Below are 15,858 nucleotides of genomic sequence, written 5' to 3' on the forward strand. Positions count from 1 at the left end.
ATACACAATTTAATTTCTCAGGATTCAATTATACTCACTTTTGTTCAAAAGGTAGCAAGTAATTAACAACAATATCCTAAGACAAGCAAACCACCCTAAGATAATGCTACAAATATAAAAGAGTGTCCTTTTGCACATTCATAAAACGTACCAACACAGCACTGAAGTCTTTTTAAAAAGAGCTAGGAATCCGAAAGTACTCCAAGGTCCACTGATGCAGGTTTTCATGAAATTGAAAATGACCTGCTAAAAATGACCGCTGGTTTGGAGATTTGTTTTAAGCTGCTTCACCAACACTGCTAATTCATAGAGCAGTCTCCATAAAGGACACCTGTAAGGTGCTGGGAGAATTTGGTAGTTAAAATATCCACAGCAGTCTTACTCCAGAATGAACCACAGTTGTACATTCTAACAGCTCTAGTTATGAGCACTACTAGAAGGGCTGAAAAAGCAGTCTCTGTGCCCAAGGTGTGTTGGTGCAGTGCCAAACATGAGGGTTCTTTATGTTATGTTACTGTGCACTGGTAAAATATAAACAAGCAGAGAAATCCAAGCTGAGAAGCTTCCAGCAAACACATCACCCATGGGAGGTGGAAGCATGCACCCCATCTCCTCAGCTGTCCCCAAACCTACAGTGACACCTGAACTATGTTGACAGGACCTGAAACACCTCCAGGAACAGCAGCCACTTCCAGAAGTGGTTTCAGGAAGTTTTTCTACACTAGAAAGATTATCTGAAAAATTTGGAGAATAAAACACTTCATCCAGTGAATGTGTTAAATCTGTGGGATGAATTTTATGACCCCATCAGCACAAAAGGTATGATGTGGCTGTTCTTCACTACTAAAGCCAAATTACAGAGAATGGGAAGAAATCGATCTGTGTATTGTATCAAAGCCATCAGCCTGCTTTTACTTCATTAGAGATAAAACAAATGCAGTGTCAGAGGAATCAGTACCTGATGCTGCAAGAAAAAAATACATTATTATAAAAACCCCAAGCTTTCACAAGCAGGTGATGACAGAACACTGTAATGGGACCCAGATAATGGACATAAGTGCAGTGCACCTTCTGTGAGGTCTGTGACACATCAGGCTCAGAGCTGCCCTCAGACCTGAGAACAGGGACACAAGAAGTAACAGGAACCTGTTCTGCAAATACACTGCAACTCTGGAGAGAGCCAAACCTCAGCAGAGAACAAGCAAGTCTGTTGTTCACATATTTTCGGGCTTCTGGCTGAAACAGGGAAAAATAACACAGTACAGCTGCTGTATCATTTCACAAATACCTGTCTGGAAAAAGACAAGGCCAAAGTACCTTAGAGAATATAGAATTAGAACTAAGAATTTTGTGATATTAATTGCAAAAAAGTACTTTCCAAAACGAACAGTTAACCCTTCACATTTCTCCCTTCTGATTAACATTTCTTCTTTAAATAACACGTTGTTTGATGTTGCTGAGTGGCCAAGCTCTGTAGCTGATGTGTCAAATCCAGAAGTCCATAAATTACAGGCGGGCTAAGTCAGTTTGCAGAGGATTTGTGGGCAAGGCCTCTGTTGCCCAATACACACACTAGGTGTCACTCCACAACAGCAGCACGATCCCACCAAACTGCCAGGAAAGGCAAAGTCAATTCCCTCATAAATATTTTTATTGATTTTTAAGCTGTTAGCACTCAGCACCTGGACTCTGGCTTTGTTAATCCTAAGTAGTTACCTATTTAGCTAATCAGAAGAAAACGCAGCACCCCCTACCTCATGCTGACATCAGATTAAATATGGAAAGCTTCACAATCATTAGTTTTGTTTCCTACGGCTTAGGGTGAATGTTTCATCACTTGGCATTTCCTTTTGCCTGTCCTGTGTTGAGGCTGATGGGTTCTTGGTCTGTGCTCCAAGACCTCCACTGGGCTGTTCTCCCATGCATACTTTACCTAGTCTCATTTTCCATGGACTGCAAAGTCACTCCAGCAGATCCCCACCGTGAAGTGGATCACCCTGAATTCCACACAAATACCTTAAACCACTTCCTGTTCCCCAGAGCTGTCCATGACCCGGCTGTAACACAGCTCTCCCCACTGGGACCCCAAACAGTTCAGACACAACTGTGGGTTTTTCCTCCTTCAGACAGTATGTTCTGATGGCTTTAGGGAGTATTAAGGGGCAGTTATGAGCCCTGGGAATGCAGCCATTCCCTCTCAGCAGGTGAGCAAGCATTAACTATTTGCCATTCAGTGACAGGGCCACAGAAACATCACCCCCTATTAAGGTTCCAGTGTAAGGGTATTGATGAGCTGCCATTCACAGCTGTGAATGCTGTCCACGCCTTCCCTGCTGGCCTGGGGAGGGAGGAGCAGGAAGAGTTTCTCCTGCCCCAAACACTGACCTGGCAGACTTTTGAGCTCATGCTCTTTGACACTACCCTGGGCAAAACCCCAAAGCAGATTCCTACTGATGCAAGGAGCAGAAAGAACAGTTCAGATTTCGGTCTCATGGTTACAGGGGAGAAGGGAGGGAGAAGAAGAAAAGGGAGCTGAACTGGCTGCATCAAAGTGAGAATCCGAGACCACAAAACGCCAGGATTTCATGTCATCGTTGTCATGGCCATTTTTCCCATTACAGGCACGTTAGGCTAAACAGCATCATTTCTATTATCAATATAACCACCATTCCAACTACAAACTACTCATTAATGCAAAATCATGAAACCACATGTTTGGGTTGGGTTTTCTTAGAAGAAGTGAGAAGAGTTGAGAACAATTAGCTTTTGTTTTGACTTCCCTTTCTAGAGTCCCACTGAAAGTTTGAGGGCTTTTTTCCTACCACCCCTACCAAAAAATAACCCAAAATATAAACAAAGATGGCATTTCTATGTTGCAACATGCAAATAAGTCAGTAGTTGCAGTAACAAAGAGAAAGAAATAAACAAAACAGAAATAGAGAGAAATCAAGAGAAGATGTGTGTTTAACCTTAAGAAAGAAATCTGGCCAATTATTTTCCTAAGTAACTGTCAAAAATTAATATTTAAAAGTGCCACTGCTTTCTGAGTACAGAGACAGGCAGAGCTTATGCTAAGAATTTCAGTATGCGTTATAAGAATGTTTTTATATGCTAGGCTTTCATCTGGTCCAGTGATATTTTATGGATATTTCACATTCAAATATATTTAGGTCTTAACTCTAATTAAAAAGGTACCTCGGAAAATGATCTATCTCATACTATTCTTCTTTTAATTAAAACAATCCTAATTTGATTATGCAGAAGTTAACTCAGTCACATTTCCTCCCCAGACACTGCCCATGCTCTGATGGCCGGTGCTGGGAAGGATTTGCTCCTGGAAGTGAAGGATGCTCCACTGAACTAAAGAAGTCTTAACAAATTAGTATTTCACATGCTCAGATTAAACTGATGTGCAGTAGCTGACAACTCCTATCCTCTTATTTCCCTTGTGCTGCCAGACCAAACACTGTAACCACAACAGATGCCTTCATGTGAGAGGAGCTGGGCCCAGACTCCTGCTGTGACACATTCAAAATAAACATAACACTGAACTCCACACTGACACGGTGTAGGGAAACAGTGCTGCTGTTTTGAACTGCCCCTCCACGAAATACTGAAGCAAAACCTTCAAAGAACAGAAGAAACAAGAATGTTTTGAAAGCTTTAGCCTAACAGAGGCTATGGAATCACTGATCACATGCTCCCCAAATGATCCTGAAAACCCCAGCTCATTTTCAGCCCCAGATCCCCAGGACACAGTGTTACTGCAGGATTTTCAAGCCATTTTGAAAAAACATCTTAACTCTGCATATTCATTTAACCGACATTCTCACTGCATAATAAAATGATTGTTGTATCTGGAAGATGAACGCCCTCCCCAGCTCTGTTCTGCCTTTCCCCTGGGACTGACACCTGGTTTCACCCCTCGCTGCAAAGCTCTAAGTAAACACAGAATGGCAATGAGATTTGAAGTACAAATTTGCTTCATGGTATGAAAAACTTACTTCAAAAAGAAAGAGGATGGAGTCCAGCTCCTCCCTTTGTGACTTATTCCCTGCAAGACACAAACCAATATTGTTTGCCTTAAATACATGGTGTGAGACAGCAGCATCAGGCTGTTGTTGTTCAGCTGAGTCAAAGGTGTCCCCCAGTTTATTTTTCATCTTTATCCAATATCCCAAGTGCAAGACATGTCCAAAGTGTGGTGCCTCTCTGTGTTCTGCCCACGTCTCACCTGAGCAGCAGGACCCTAGCAGAAGGTGAGAGGACACGTGTGGAAAGCACAGAACTGAGCTCTGTGCTGAAATGACACTTAGTCATGAAAATGAACTCAGAAATCTTATCAGCTGCGGACATTTCCGAGAGCGATTTCCCATGCTCGTCCCTTCTGCTGCCAGGAGTTAAAGTGATTAATACTAACACTGCGCTGCATAAAACTATTGACACAAATACAGATAATCACTGCACAGCCTCTAATGGAATTGCTCTGGAGAACTCGAGGGGAACCCCAACCAACACCTGTTGGCAAATATCTACAACTTACCTTTTTGTTTCAAGCTATTTTCCAGTGTTATGAAGTTTTCATAGAATATAAAATAAATTTGAGAATAATTATTGTCAAAAAATTGCTTCAGGTCACTTCCATCCACAATATCTGAAAAGAGGAGAAACAGTGTTATTACACAAGAGCAGAATGCTGAAAATTCTTGTTTTTCTGCAAATTTAGCATTAGAGAATGAAATAAATGCAATACAAACCTATTTTAGTGACTACAATGAACATTCAGTACTAAAATATGACTCCATCCTTGCCAGTAAAACAGGGAAATGTCCATTTTCACTGAATTTATGAAAGTTTGCAGTGGGCCTTTGGCTCATTTGCTTTCCAGTAAATAAAATAAAATAAATGAGGCAAGTCTCAACCATGTAACCAACCAGTTTCTGCACCACTGAAACAAGCAGGCACTGCTGGAGGAAACAAACACACACCAGCAAAGATTTCTGGATGCAAATCCAGTTCTTAAATTTACCTGGCAAACAGATCAACTCAGAAAACAGCATATTTCTAATTCTTTCCTTAAAGTAATGGCAACCCAGGCATGCATCACTTTCCAAAGCCTTAACTTATATCTGAAATTTGGACTAAGTTTACTTTTTAAGAAGATAAAAGTCTGATGTTTTCTTAACCTAACACTTGCCAAACACATCAACTTCACCCATTTGCTCTTCATTGCAACTGTTTTGGTCCAGAAAGGTTAAGCAATTCCACCCAGAATTAAGAGGAGGAAGGACAGTAATTATTAACAACACATCCTCTCACTGAAGCTTCACCCCGTAAGAAACCCATTCACTAACCAAAATAAAGCTGATTGCAGCAACAAGTCCCAAGAATATCCCATGACTACAGAAGACAGAATGACTTTAGCCTTTGGACAATTAGATTTTTATTTAAATTAATACCTTTCCTGCAGTAAGGCTTTGCTTGGCTGCTCGTACTATGGAAACAATTAGTGCAGGGAAACTCTTTAACATGATATTTGTTTCCTACAAACTACTGGTCTCAAATTTGCAAGCTGAGTGCAATTATTCCTCTCCATGAATGCGTTCTGTTAAACACAACTCCAGGGGAAAACAAGGCCTTCATTTACAGGCGTTTCATATGAAGGAATGAGGTCACTAAAATCTACACAAAAAGGAAACTTTCCCTGTGAATTGTGAAAGGGGGAGAAAGGAACTGCCTTATCAAAAAATAAATTCTCCTTTTCTCTAAATGTGGCATCTCAGTGGTGACTCGGGGTGAGTCTGATGTGAGCTGCATCCCTACAGCCCCAGCCTTTTCTTCCAGATATGTTTCACTTGTAGCAGGATACGGCTCGTTCCTGTTTTTCAAATGGAAAACATCAGGGAAAGTTTCCTGGGCCATTTATCATTTGAGATAATGAGACAGAATCCTGACTTTGGGGAAATCCCATTGACTGGATGAGAATTTCTGAGCAGCCAAGGAAGTGCTGCAGCAAGGCTGGGGCTGAGCTGCAGGTACTTTTATGTTTGTTTACTCACAAATAGCTCCGGTTACTCCAGCTGCAAACAGGCTCTGAGGGCTCACACCTCAAGCAAGCTGGCAGACGCAGCAACCACCAGATCCATAGCAGCTTTCCAAACCCTTGGAACTCACCCCCTTCCCAAACAAGGACGGGTGATCCACAGGCTCACGCTTCTGGTTAACACTTGAATGTAGCTTTGGCAGCGAAATCCAGGAAATAGTGAGACATCCGTGACAGCCACATCCTATTTCTTCCATATAAACATGACAAGATTGGCTCATTGGATGCCTCCCAGTCACCCTGACTGCTTTACTTTTTAAATGTAAATTTTTTAGGGAAACAAACTACTCAGGTACCATTTAATAAGAGCCTGAGTTTATTGCCAAGCCCTCACTGCTCTTCTTTTAAAAAAGAAGTCCATGGAGACAATAAGTCTCTCCTTAGCACACAGATTATCTTTTATCTTCCTGTTAACTACAAACATTATCACAGGCACTTGACAGAAATCCTCCCTTGGTTCCTTGAATTTCCAAAGTCACTTGACTTTATACTATTTATACAAAGCTCACTCAATCCTCAAGTACTTGAAAAATTAAAGGAGATGAAGAGAACTTCACAGTCATACCCTGGTTAATGATAAACTTTTACTACCAGCCTCACCCCAGAAATAACGTACAATTTTTACTTATCTTCAAAAAAAGCATGTCAGCATGGAAAGAGACTGTTACTGGAACACCCCTCCAATTAGAACAATTTCCAAAATAATGTCAACACCTCGAATTTCACATGAGCTCTCTGGAACAACACCAGTGAGAAGCCCAGACACATTTCCCTTTTGAGTGTCTCCAAATGAACATTTCCACTGAGCTGGTGTTATTCCAGCTGCACGCAACTGTGAGACCAAGCAGTGCCAGAACTGAAACCCCACTACTCTCCCTTATTATCCCATTTTTGATGGACCGAGGTCCACGAAAAACAGGGTTTTTCCCAACGGGTATTTTGTAAAGACAAAGACTAAGGACTGCACTTGGTAACCTAACAAAGTTCATATTTAACCCTCACTGAAGTTAAGGTTCCAGTGTGCAGCTGTAACAGGTCTCCCATATATTTGCCCAACAGAGAAAAGGATGAAAGCACTGGGCATGGCAGCACCCCACATCTGTCAGCAGCAGCACTCATCACACCTCAGTATTTCAACTGTGCCTGAGGAGAAAACACTACTCAGATGATGTTTCAATAAAAAAGAGAGTGTTTTTACTCAAGAATAGCCACAGAAAAAGTATGGAAGAGCAGTGATTAATCTTTGTACTACAAAAGTCCCACAGAAACCACTCTGGGAAACTGCAGAAGTTTAATTTATGGCCAGTCAGTGGGGAAGAGCCAAACCTGTACATCCCCATTTCTGCTTATCAGTCCATTGTTTTTTAAGTCTACTGTAAAAAAAAAAAAAAAAAAAGCCACCCTACTGACACTTCCACAAACTATATTTGGAAAAAAAGTTCCTACTGACTACGAAAGTTCTGCACATAAATACATCTCTACAGTAATAAAAAAATAAGGGAAATGTTCTGGTCATTTCCCCAACAAAAATGAACGCCCACTTATTCTGGGTAGTGTTCTGTGCTGCCATGCAGGACAGAATTCCCCACAGATTAGGAATTTGGATCCTAAAGGGCATTTGAGCCCTGAGAGATAAGCAATACAAACTTAAAGGGAACCTTTCAGTTGGGACACTGCACAAACTTGCACAGATGGCACTAAGGGACTGAAGCGATCCAGAGTTCACATGACCCCTTATTTATGGAAATACACATTCCTTTACCTCATTCCTCCCCTATTATCGTCCTCTCTCTGATCTTTATCCTCCTGCATCACTGGGATCACAGAGGCGTAACTGTCATTTTGTTTACAATTTAATTCCTGTGATTTAAAACTAACAAAGGAAGAGCAGTTGGCATCTCCTAAGGAAACACAAGACCAGGAGCAGCTATTTGGAGAACATGTGCCCCCATGGCTCCAGAAAAGCAGTTGGTGACAGGGAGTGCAACGTCCGGGCTGGGAGGAACAGACACACATTCCTACCCTGCCCAGCACAAGGAGAGATGCATCTGGGGAGAAGGGAAAAAAAAAATCTAACTATTTTTGAGCCTTTATCCAAAAGCTTTGTTTTCCTTAAATACCGGAAAGGTCCTTCCCATGTGCTGCCTCATTGTCTGTGCTGACCAGTACCGTAACAGATACACTTGCAACAATATCCATGAAGCTGTCATCTTCGAAACGCCCCTCCTGTACTATCTCAAACGTTTCCATTGCTGTCCCCAAAAGCAGGCATCCCAGAAACATGCCCAGAGCCGCTCGGAAACAATGCCTGCCCCGACCCCCAGCCCCCAGCAGCTGCCACACCACGGCCCCTGTCCGCCCTCTGGCACTGGGAACAACCTTCACTTGAGACCAAGGTTTCATCCAAGAAACCAGGTCACTACCTCCAAACACAGCAGCCACTTGGAAGCAAAGATGTCACTTCCCGAGAGCGACGCGCGTGATTCCCCCCTTGCCAACTGGGTAATAAGTATCTTGACAGAAAACCACCAGGCAGCACCACCTCCTGTACCATCTGCTTGGGGACAGAAATTAATTCTGGCACGCTAATGGGCATGGTTTTCCATTCGTTCCCCCTCCAGGTCTGTCTCAGGAGCCAGAGAGCCTCCTGGGCACCACAGGGGCACACAAAACCCGGCATTGCCCCGAGACAACCAAGAGCCAGAGCAAGGCCAGTACTGCAGCTTAAACCAGTCGGGTCTTGTTGAGAGGTTGAAAGGGGCACATGAACAAAAAAGCTGCTCTGTTTTTCAGTTCTTCGAGTCTATTTATTTCATTGAGGCTGGTGGAGTAGGAAGAAATGTACAGTCCCAAGCTCACATCGCAGTCTCAGGTCACGATCTTTATCAGGACGGTTTCACAAAACACTCTAAAAAACTCTTAAAGAATTTCCCACGATTACTTTGCAATAAAATGGACATTATTTTAATGTAGTTCACACAGCAGATGAGCAATTGGACACGCACGGTTAAAAGGCGTATGGTAATGCCAGCACCTTCTCCTGGCTTTTCAAATTCCTGCCCCCAGGCACTTCCATAGGCGGCTCCATCAAAACAATCAAAAACAAACAAACAAGGCGTTTCACACACCTTCCGAAACTCCCACGTGGAGTTGTTCCCAGGGGGAAATCTCCGTGAAACTAACCGTCCGGATTCCCGGCCACGGGCGCTCCTTACCCGCGGACCGGGAGGGGCTCATTCCCACCCGGAGCGGTCCCCTCACGATCCGCGAGCCCAACGGGCACCGCGCGAGCCCCTCACGCGCTCCCTCAGCGCCGCCCGCCCCGGGGGCGCGGCGAGCACCGCTCGGCTCCGCTCGGGACCGTGCCCGTCCTCCCCACACAGCCTCCTCGCCCTGCCACACGGCGCCTTAAGAGTTTCCCTTGCGTCTTTTCTCCTGCCGGCGGGACACCAGACCGCAAGGTTTTCGCCTCGAGCACCACGGAGGAGCTCCGGCGAGGCTGCCACAGGGCACGCCCCGGGCAGGGGGGCTGAGGGAGCACCTGTGCCCTGCACGGCCCCAGCGCTGCCCACCCCAACCCCGCCGGACTGCACCTCACAGCTGAAACACATCACCTCCCTCCAACAAGCAACAGCTGAAACTCATCGGCTGCTCTCAGCCTGCAGAACCACGAGGGGAAAGGCTTCACCTGCAAGGCGACATTAGCGAGGTTCAACCTCGCCACACGCGCAGAAAAACATCACAAAGCGCCATACCATGGCCTCCTTTAAAGTTAAAAAAAATCCAACCACAATAAAGAGCCCCACATTAACGCTATTGACAAAAAGCAGAACAGATCTCCCGAAGAACCTCGCGTGAAATACGTTTACCTTCTATTTACTACCCAAGACTGCACCAGGAGCGCTTGGACACCGGGAAACGCGAATTCCCAAAGGTAGGAGCAGCGAAACGCAACCGCAACTTTCTCCCGCAGCTCCCGCGCCTCAGGAAGGGACACCCAGCGCTGCCTCTCAGCAGCGACAGCTCGGGGAGCGCACGGGGCTACACGGGAGCCTGGGGGTTCCACGGCAGCGAAGGGGGGCTTTTATCCCTCCGTTCCACCGCCGTCCCGGGGGAAAACACTCACCCGGGCAGCGCTGCGAGGGCGATGAGCGCCCGGAGCAGGAGTGAGGGGCGCGGGTGCCCTCAGGGCGCGGGGGGGTCCCCTCACGGCCGCCGCACTCACCCAGCAGCGCGCGGAGGTGCTTCAGCCGGGTCAGCACGTCCCGCTTCGGGTCCAGCGCCTTCTGCGTGGATTTCCTGACGTCGGCGTGGCCCTTCCTGGAGAACATCGCGGCGGGGCCGGACGGGGGGATGCGGGGGGCGCCGAGGATGGATGTCAGGATGGATGCCGGGAGCGCTGCCGGGGCGCTCCCCGCGCGCGCCGCTCCCCCCTCCCCTCCCCGCACCGCCCTGCGCCGCGGCCGCGCGGGGCGCGCCGGGAGCCTCGCGCCGCTGACGTCACCGCGGCGTGGCGCTGACATCAGCCCCGCTCGGTGCCGCGGGGATGCGGGGCGGCCGTGCCCGTGGGACCCACCCGCCGCGCCCTAGGTAGGCTCTGCCCCTTACCGGGGAACCCGCACCCGCTGGGGTAACGCCCTTCCACTGCCGCCCCCCTTCCGCCAGCCCAGGTGGCTCCCAGCCCCGTCCGGCCCGGCCCGGGACACTCCCAGGCATGGGGCAGCCACAGCTTCCCTGGGCAGCCTGTGCCAGGGCCCCCCCACCCTCACAGGGAACGGTTTTTTACCCTTGGATTTCAGATTTTCAATAAGTGCTTGCGCTATAAATATGTAAATATTTACTGTCTTTATATGTAAATATTTACCGTCTTTATATTTAAATATTTATTGTCTTTATATTTAAATATTTACTATTCCCGTGACACAGAGGGTTCATAGTTATACAACAAAAGCATGATCCCCCCCAGAATTAGGAGCCAGCAGCATTTCAATTAAAGGTCTTTGGATCCTCTCAATAAAATTCTTGTGTTTAAAAAAAAAGAAAAAAACCATAAATTTTAATAAGCTCCAAGGCAGGTTCTGTGGCCCTAAAAAAGAAAACACTGCGTCAGAGAAATAAGTTGCATGTATACTTAGCCTTAAACAAAATTATTCAAGAATCAATTTGCACATCACATAGAAATTATTTTTCAGCCATGAATCATTGTAGAATAATAAAATGTCCCAAGAAATACTACTGTTAAGAGCAGAAAATACATCACTGCCACATCTCGCTTCCTCTGAGGCCTCTCAGGGACCATTTCTGCTGCAAAGGCCTGGGGTCACCAAAGCAACAGGTCAGCGAGCCTGAAACATGTCCCACTGGAGAAGGGACAGTCCCGGCAAAGGCTGGCCCTGTCACCAGACCTTGGGGTATTCCTGCTGCTCTTGAGAATTCACTTCCTGCAGTCAGGAAGATGGATAGTGCTGATGCACAGCATTTAAAAAGAAAAATAAAAAATTAATTCTTTTTCTTGCACAAAAAGGATGGAGCACATGGCCTTGGAGTCAGGCACAGAAAATTCACTGCTGTCCCATCGTCCCTTGTCTTGGAGCCCGTTCCAGGCTTACAGTAATTCCTATTGCATATTCTTCCTGTCACACCATTACACAATGTCTCCTTCTAGAAGAGTTATAAAGCTGCTGCAATTGTCTAAAATTTTGGGTCACATGTTGCAATTTGAGCATTTGCGGCTTCCTGAGAGGAGTGAATTGGGCCAGTCCAGCTTTCACCTTCCATTGCCACCAATCAATTTGTGCAGTTGGCTGAGGAAGCACATGGCTAAAATCTTGGCTTCCTCTTGTTTCTTCTTTCTTATTTTTTTTCCTTCCCTTTTATTTTAATTGACTTACGAAACCAGTGACTCTCAGTTTGTCTCTTCTGCCGGTTTCTGATTGTTCCATGGTTTTGTCTTTTTCTACTTTGTTAAAAAAGGAACCATTGCAGATGAAGGAATTGTGCTTATACAGCTGCTCTGGTGTCTGATGACTTCTGTGATAAGGAGGGAAGCGTCGTGGTGCTAAGCACCAAACTGCACAGCTTTGGTCACTTGGTGCTTTAAAAGTTGCTGGAAATTCTCCTTGTGGGAAGCTCCACTGAATAAGAATTCCATGGCTGGAGTCGTGGTGCTCCAGAACAGTCCATGCTCTCCCCGTTAGGTGCTGGGAAATGGGGTCGTGTGGGGGAATCGGCATCTTTTAACGCTGGCATAACTGGAGCGGTTGGAGGTTGTTGATTTGTGCTTTCACCACGGAGTTAAGGTTATTTATCTCGCTTCTCGTGTGCTCATGAGCTGCCAGGTGAGAAAGTGCTGCTGTAGGTGCTGGGAGGTAATTCCCTGTGGGGCAGGATGTTGCCCTCTGGAGTCTGGAGGGCTGGCACTGGGGAGCCAGCGGGTTGTGATATCCAGCTGGAAGTAACCCATCAGCTCAGCAGCAAGGTGCAAAGCCATGGGATGGTATCTTCTCAGAGTTTTAAGTAGGAGGATGTATCCAAATTAATATGTACCTGTAGGAACTGAGATTTATATGTAACTGACCTAGAATTTATTAGTTCAAACATAATCAAATATAACTTTTCAAATTATTCACTTGGAAGCTGATACAGCATGACACAAACCAGAAATGCCAGTAAACCTGCATCAGTGGTCTCAGCCTGTGCAGGAGAGCCACTTGTAAAATCCTGTGACTTGTGTTTTCCAACAATATAACATTTGCAATTTCCCAGAAAGTCAGATGATGCATTTCCGAAAGTCGGTGCTTAAGGTAGAACAATTTCCTGAAAGAGATTGGGTCACTGAGCTCTCAGGATCTGAGGTAAAGGCTATATAAAGCAGTCTCTTCGGAGGACTTGTGGCAGAACTGCATTGTTAAAGGTCACAGCACAGTGGGATGTTCTGAGCGAGCTGCCCGTACCGGCACAGGCACAGCATTGGGTATTCCTTAGGAAAATCACTCCCTGTGCAGGAGCCTGCCCGGGTGTCTGCTTGGATAACGTGGTGGTGGGCAGGCCCTGCTGCTGCTGGCTGCAAGGAGGAGGCCCGGCATCCCGGCATTCTGGGGGAGGTTTCTGGGGAGTGGTGGCACGGCCAAGACTCTGCTGACAAAAGGGAAAGTGCTGACCTTGCGAAGGCTGTCCCTGCAGGGCCTCTGGCACAGCCCCTCCTGGCTGGGCTCCTTCTGCTCTTGGAGGAGTTTCTATTTCGGGCACCCCTTGCCTTCAGCAGTGCAGGTGAGGGGCAGCACACGCCCGGTCCAAAATAGAATAGCCTGAATTATTAATCCGTGTTTGTGCCATGGGCCGGCACGCTCTCCCTGAACTGCACGGCTCAGGCCTTCCCTTCCTGCCCTTTGGGAAGCAGCCTGCTCCTCCAGGGAGTGAGGAACGGGGTCACACTGGCAGTGACGATCCCACAGCAGGCACTACCCCGCTGCAGCTGGGCCCTGCCACCAGTGCTCACTGTGTGCCACCCAGGAGCCTGGGGGACGCTCGGGGCAGGGGAGCAGGAGCTGTGGCTCTCAGGGGTCTGTTGGCTTGTTGTCATCCTGAGGACATGGTTACTTCCCAAATTTCCCACCAGAAGGATGGCACAAATGCCGTTCCGCTGGTCAGAGGACAGTGCATTGCCATGGTGTGTAACGATGCATGGGGCAGAGCCACAGTCACATATTGTGACTGTGGCTCTGCCCCATGCATCGTTACACACCAGGATGTGCCTCACTGCTGTCACCACTGACTGAGGTGGGCCAGGAGAAGCAGGAGCTGGCCCATTCTTGTGTTCATAATGCATTCAGCTCCTCGGTCACAGGAGGGAGGCATCTCTGCCCTCTTTCCTTCCCTGGCAGGGGTAGGCAAGTGCCTCTTGCTGCGGAGTCTGTGGAAAGGTGACACCAGCCACACGAATTTCGCTGGACCTGATGAACAGGCAGGGTTGCTTTTCCCGCGGAGCCTGAAATTTTAATGGCACAGATTACATTACGGAACTTCTCCGCTTACTTGTGTCAATGTAACATGTTATACTGAGCCCAGGAAAAAGGGCAGGGGAAAAGTAAATACAGGAGACTTGCCTCCTAAATAACCTGCAGGCGAGAGAATGATTTCCTTAGCGTAGGATGCCGGTACTGACTTTTTGTCCTTCCAACCAAATGCTTCAAATTGTATTTAGAAAGCTGCTTTTTGTGTCCTCTTGCATATCCTTGGTCCAACACACGCATTAATGCACACGAGCTCCTTATTTCCTGCACTGGAATCAGCTCACTTGATGCTTCCTGGCTTAGGTGCAGGTGCTTGGCAGGGCTTTGGTGCTGTGCCCTCGTAGGGAAACGAGGCTCTGCCCTCTCTGTCCTGAAATGACGTGTGGAAAAGACTTTTCCCGCTGGGCTCTGAGTTTGATAGTTTTGTTTTCCCAAGTGTTCCCGTAGGGCACACAGGCACGGATCCCTGCTCCTGCAGAGCTCTGCTTCAGGCTCAAAACTGTACAGTTAGTGCTGAGTTCCTGCTATATGCCCAACTTTTCCTAAGTCTGGATCCTGCAAATGGCTTTCCGTGGATGAGCTTCTGCCAAGGTTTGGAGTTCCGCTGAGTTTGTGGGAGCAGCAGTGCCTCGTCCATTTACCGCTCGCGGAGGGTCCCCCCTGGGGACTCCCGTTCAGCGCCTGAAGGGTGCTCAGGGAGTGGGCAGTGTCTCAGCCTTCGGAGGGGCTGTGCCCAATTATCCAGCTTATCCAGGGGTGGAGGAGAGCAGTCCAGAGGGGCACAGTGTCCGCGTGTCTCCTCGAGACACGTGCTGGCTGCTCGGCTCGGCACCCCCAGCCCGACAGCTTCCCAGAAAACAGTTAATTATTTAGCAGCAGTGGCTTACTTAATACTTACTTGTAGGAGTTGAATATTGACTTTAGGAAAAGCAGATGGGACACAGCTCTCCAGGGACTGCAGGATGGCAGACTGTGGGTGACAGTGTTGAAATAACCCACGCCTAAGGCGTGTGTCCCTAAGCACAGCTGTATCTGGGAGCTGGGCTTCCAGAAGGTCTCACTCTGGCAGTAAAAGGGAATAGATCTTCTGGGTACTGGACTATTTAGGAAGAACCTGATGGAAAATTTCTAACCCTTGCAGTATATAAGGTATTCAGGTATCATTCATATAGTAAAAATGATAGACAGAAAAAATGCTCCGTCAAAAAAAACCCCATCAGATTTCCTTCTGCTGGAATCTGAAACTGTGTGTAGAGGGAAAGAGAAGGATTTACGTCTGTGGATGGAAAAAAATTCCAAAATAGAAAGATCAGGGATTGCATGTCCCATGATACCTTCTAAAAGGAAATGGTAAGGAGGATATGGAAATTTCATGGAGTAAAAATATCAACCCACCCAGGAGAGCTCAGACTACACTTGCGAAAGGCTGGACTGCACGAGGAGGTTTATGGCAGGTTGTGCAAGCCTGTAACCTGCTGCCCTGGCCAAGATCTTCCCATGAGGACATGTTACAGCTCAACTTGAGAGCAGGCTAAGAAAGCAGAGATTGCTCACCCCATAAAAGCAGGAAAATCATCCCTCTGCCTCCCTGCTCCGTGTGCCACGGAGCAGAGATAAAGTGCTGCTTGTCTCAACTGCACTAAATCCGAGATAAGTGTTGTTTACTTCACCCCTCTCCAAGAGGAAAGGTCACTCGTGATCTCGGTGGAGCTGCAGCAATTTCCTCCTGGCAGCGCTCACCTC

The 15,858-nt window shown here is 47.0% G+C and overlaps 2 protein-coding genes across 11 annotated transcripts in view; one reads left to right on the top strand and one right to left on the bottom strand.

Annotated features, from left to right (window-relative positions):
- The window catches only part of RALGAPA2 (Ral GTPase activating protein catalytic subunit alpha 2), a 96,739-nt gene extending 86,197 nt beyond the window's left edge, over nt 1–10,542 (bottom strand). For 5 of the 6 annotated variants that reach the window (XR_007628949.1, XM_050315755.1, XM_050315752.1 and 2 more), the window contains exons 1-3: nt 10,329–10,542; nt 4,544–4,654; nt 4,005–4,054 (exon numbers count right to left, since the gene is read on the bottom strand). Coding sequence is in view for 4 of the 6 variants with exons in the window: in XM_050315755.1 (XP_050171712.1) it covers nt 4,005–4,054; nt 4,544–4,654; nt 10,329–10,434 (267 nt within the window). In the remaining 2 variants the exon portion in view is untranslated. Of the gene's footprint in view, nt 1–4,004; nt 4,055–4,543; nt 4,655–9,972; nt 9,992–10,328 lie in introns of those variants that run through there. The other variant, XM_050315757.1, reaches the window with a different exon arrangement.
- LOC126640190 (uncharacterized) overlaps nt 9,419–15,858 on the top strand; it is a 71,786-nt gene continuing 65,346 nt past the window's right edge. For 4 of the 5 annotated variants that reach the window (XM_050315780.1, XM_050315779.1, XM_050315778.1 and 1 more), the window contains exon 1: nt 10,631–10,693. In XM_050315780.1, the coding sequence (XP_050171737.1) occupies nt 10,650–10,693 (44 nt within the window). In that variant the 5' untranslated portion in view covers nt 10,631–10,649. Of the gene's footprint in view, nt 10,038–10,630; nt 10,694–15,858 lie in introns of those variants that run through there. The other variant, XR_007628950.1, reaches the window with a different exon arrangement.

Source organism: Myiozetetes cayanensis, unplaced genomic scaffold, assembly GCF_022539395.1.
Source record: "Myiozetetes cayanensis isolate MyiCay16 unplaced genomic scaffold, myiCay2020 scf2-11, whole genome shotgun sequence".
Classification (NCBI taxonomy): domain Eukaryota; kingdom Metazoa; phylum Chordata; class Aves; order Passeriformes; family Tyrannidae; genus Myiozetetes; species Myiozetetes cayanensis.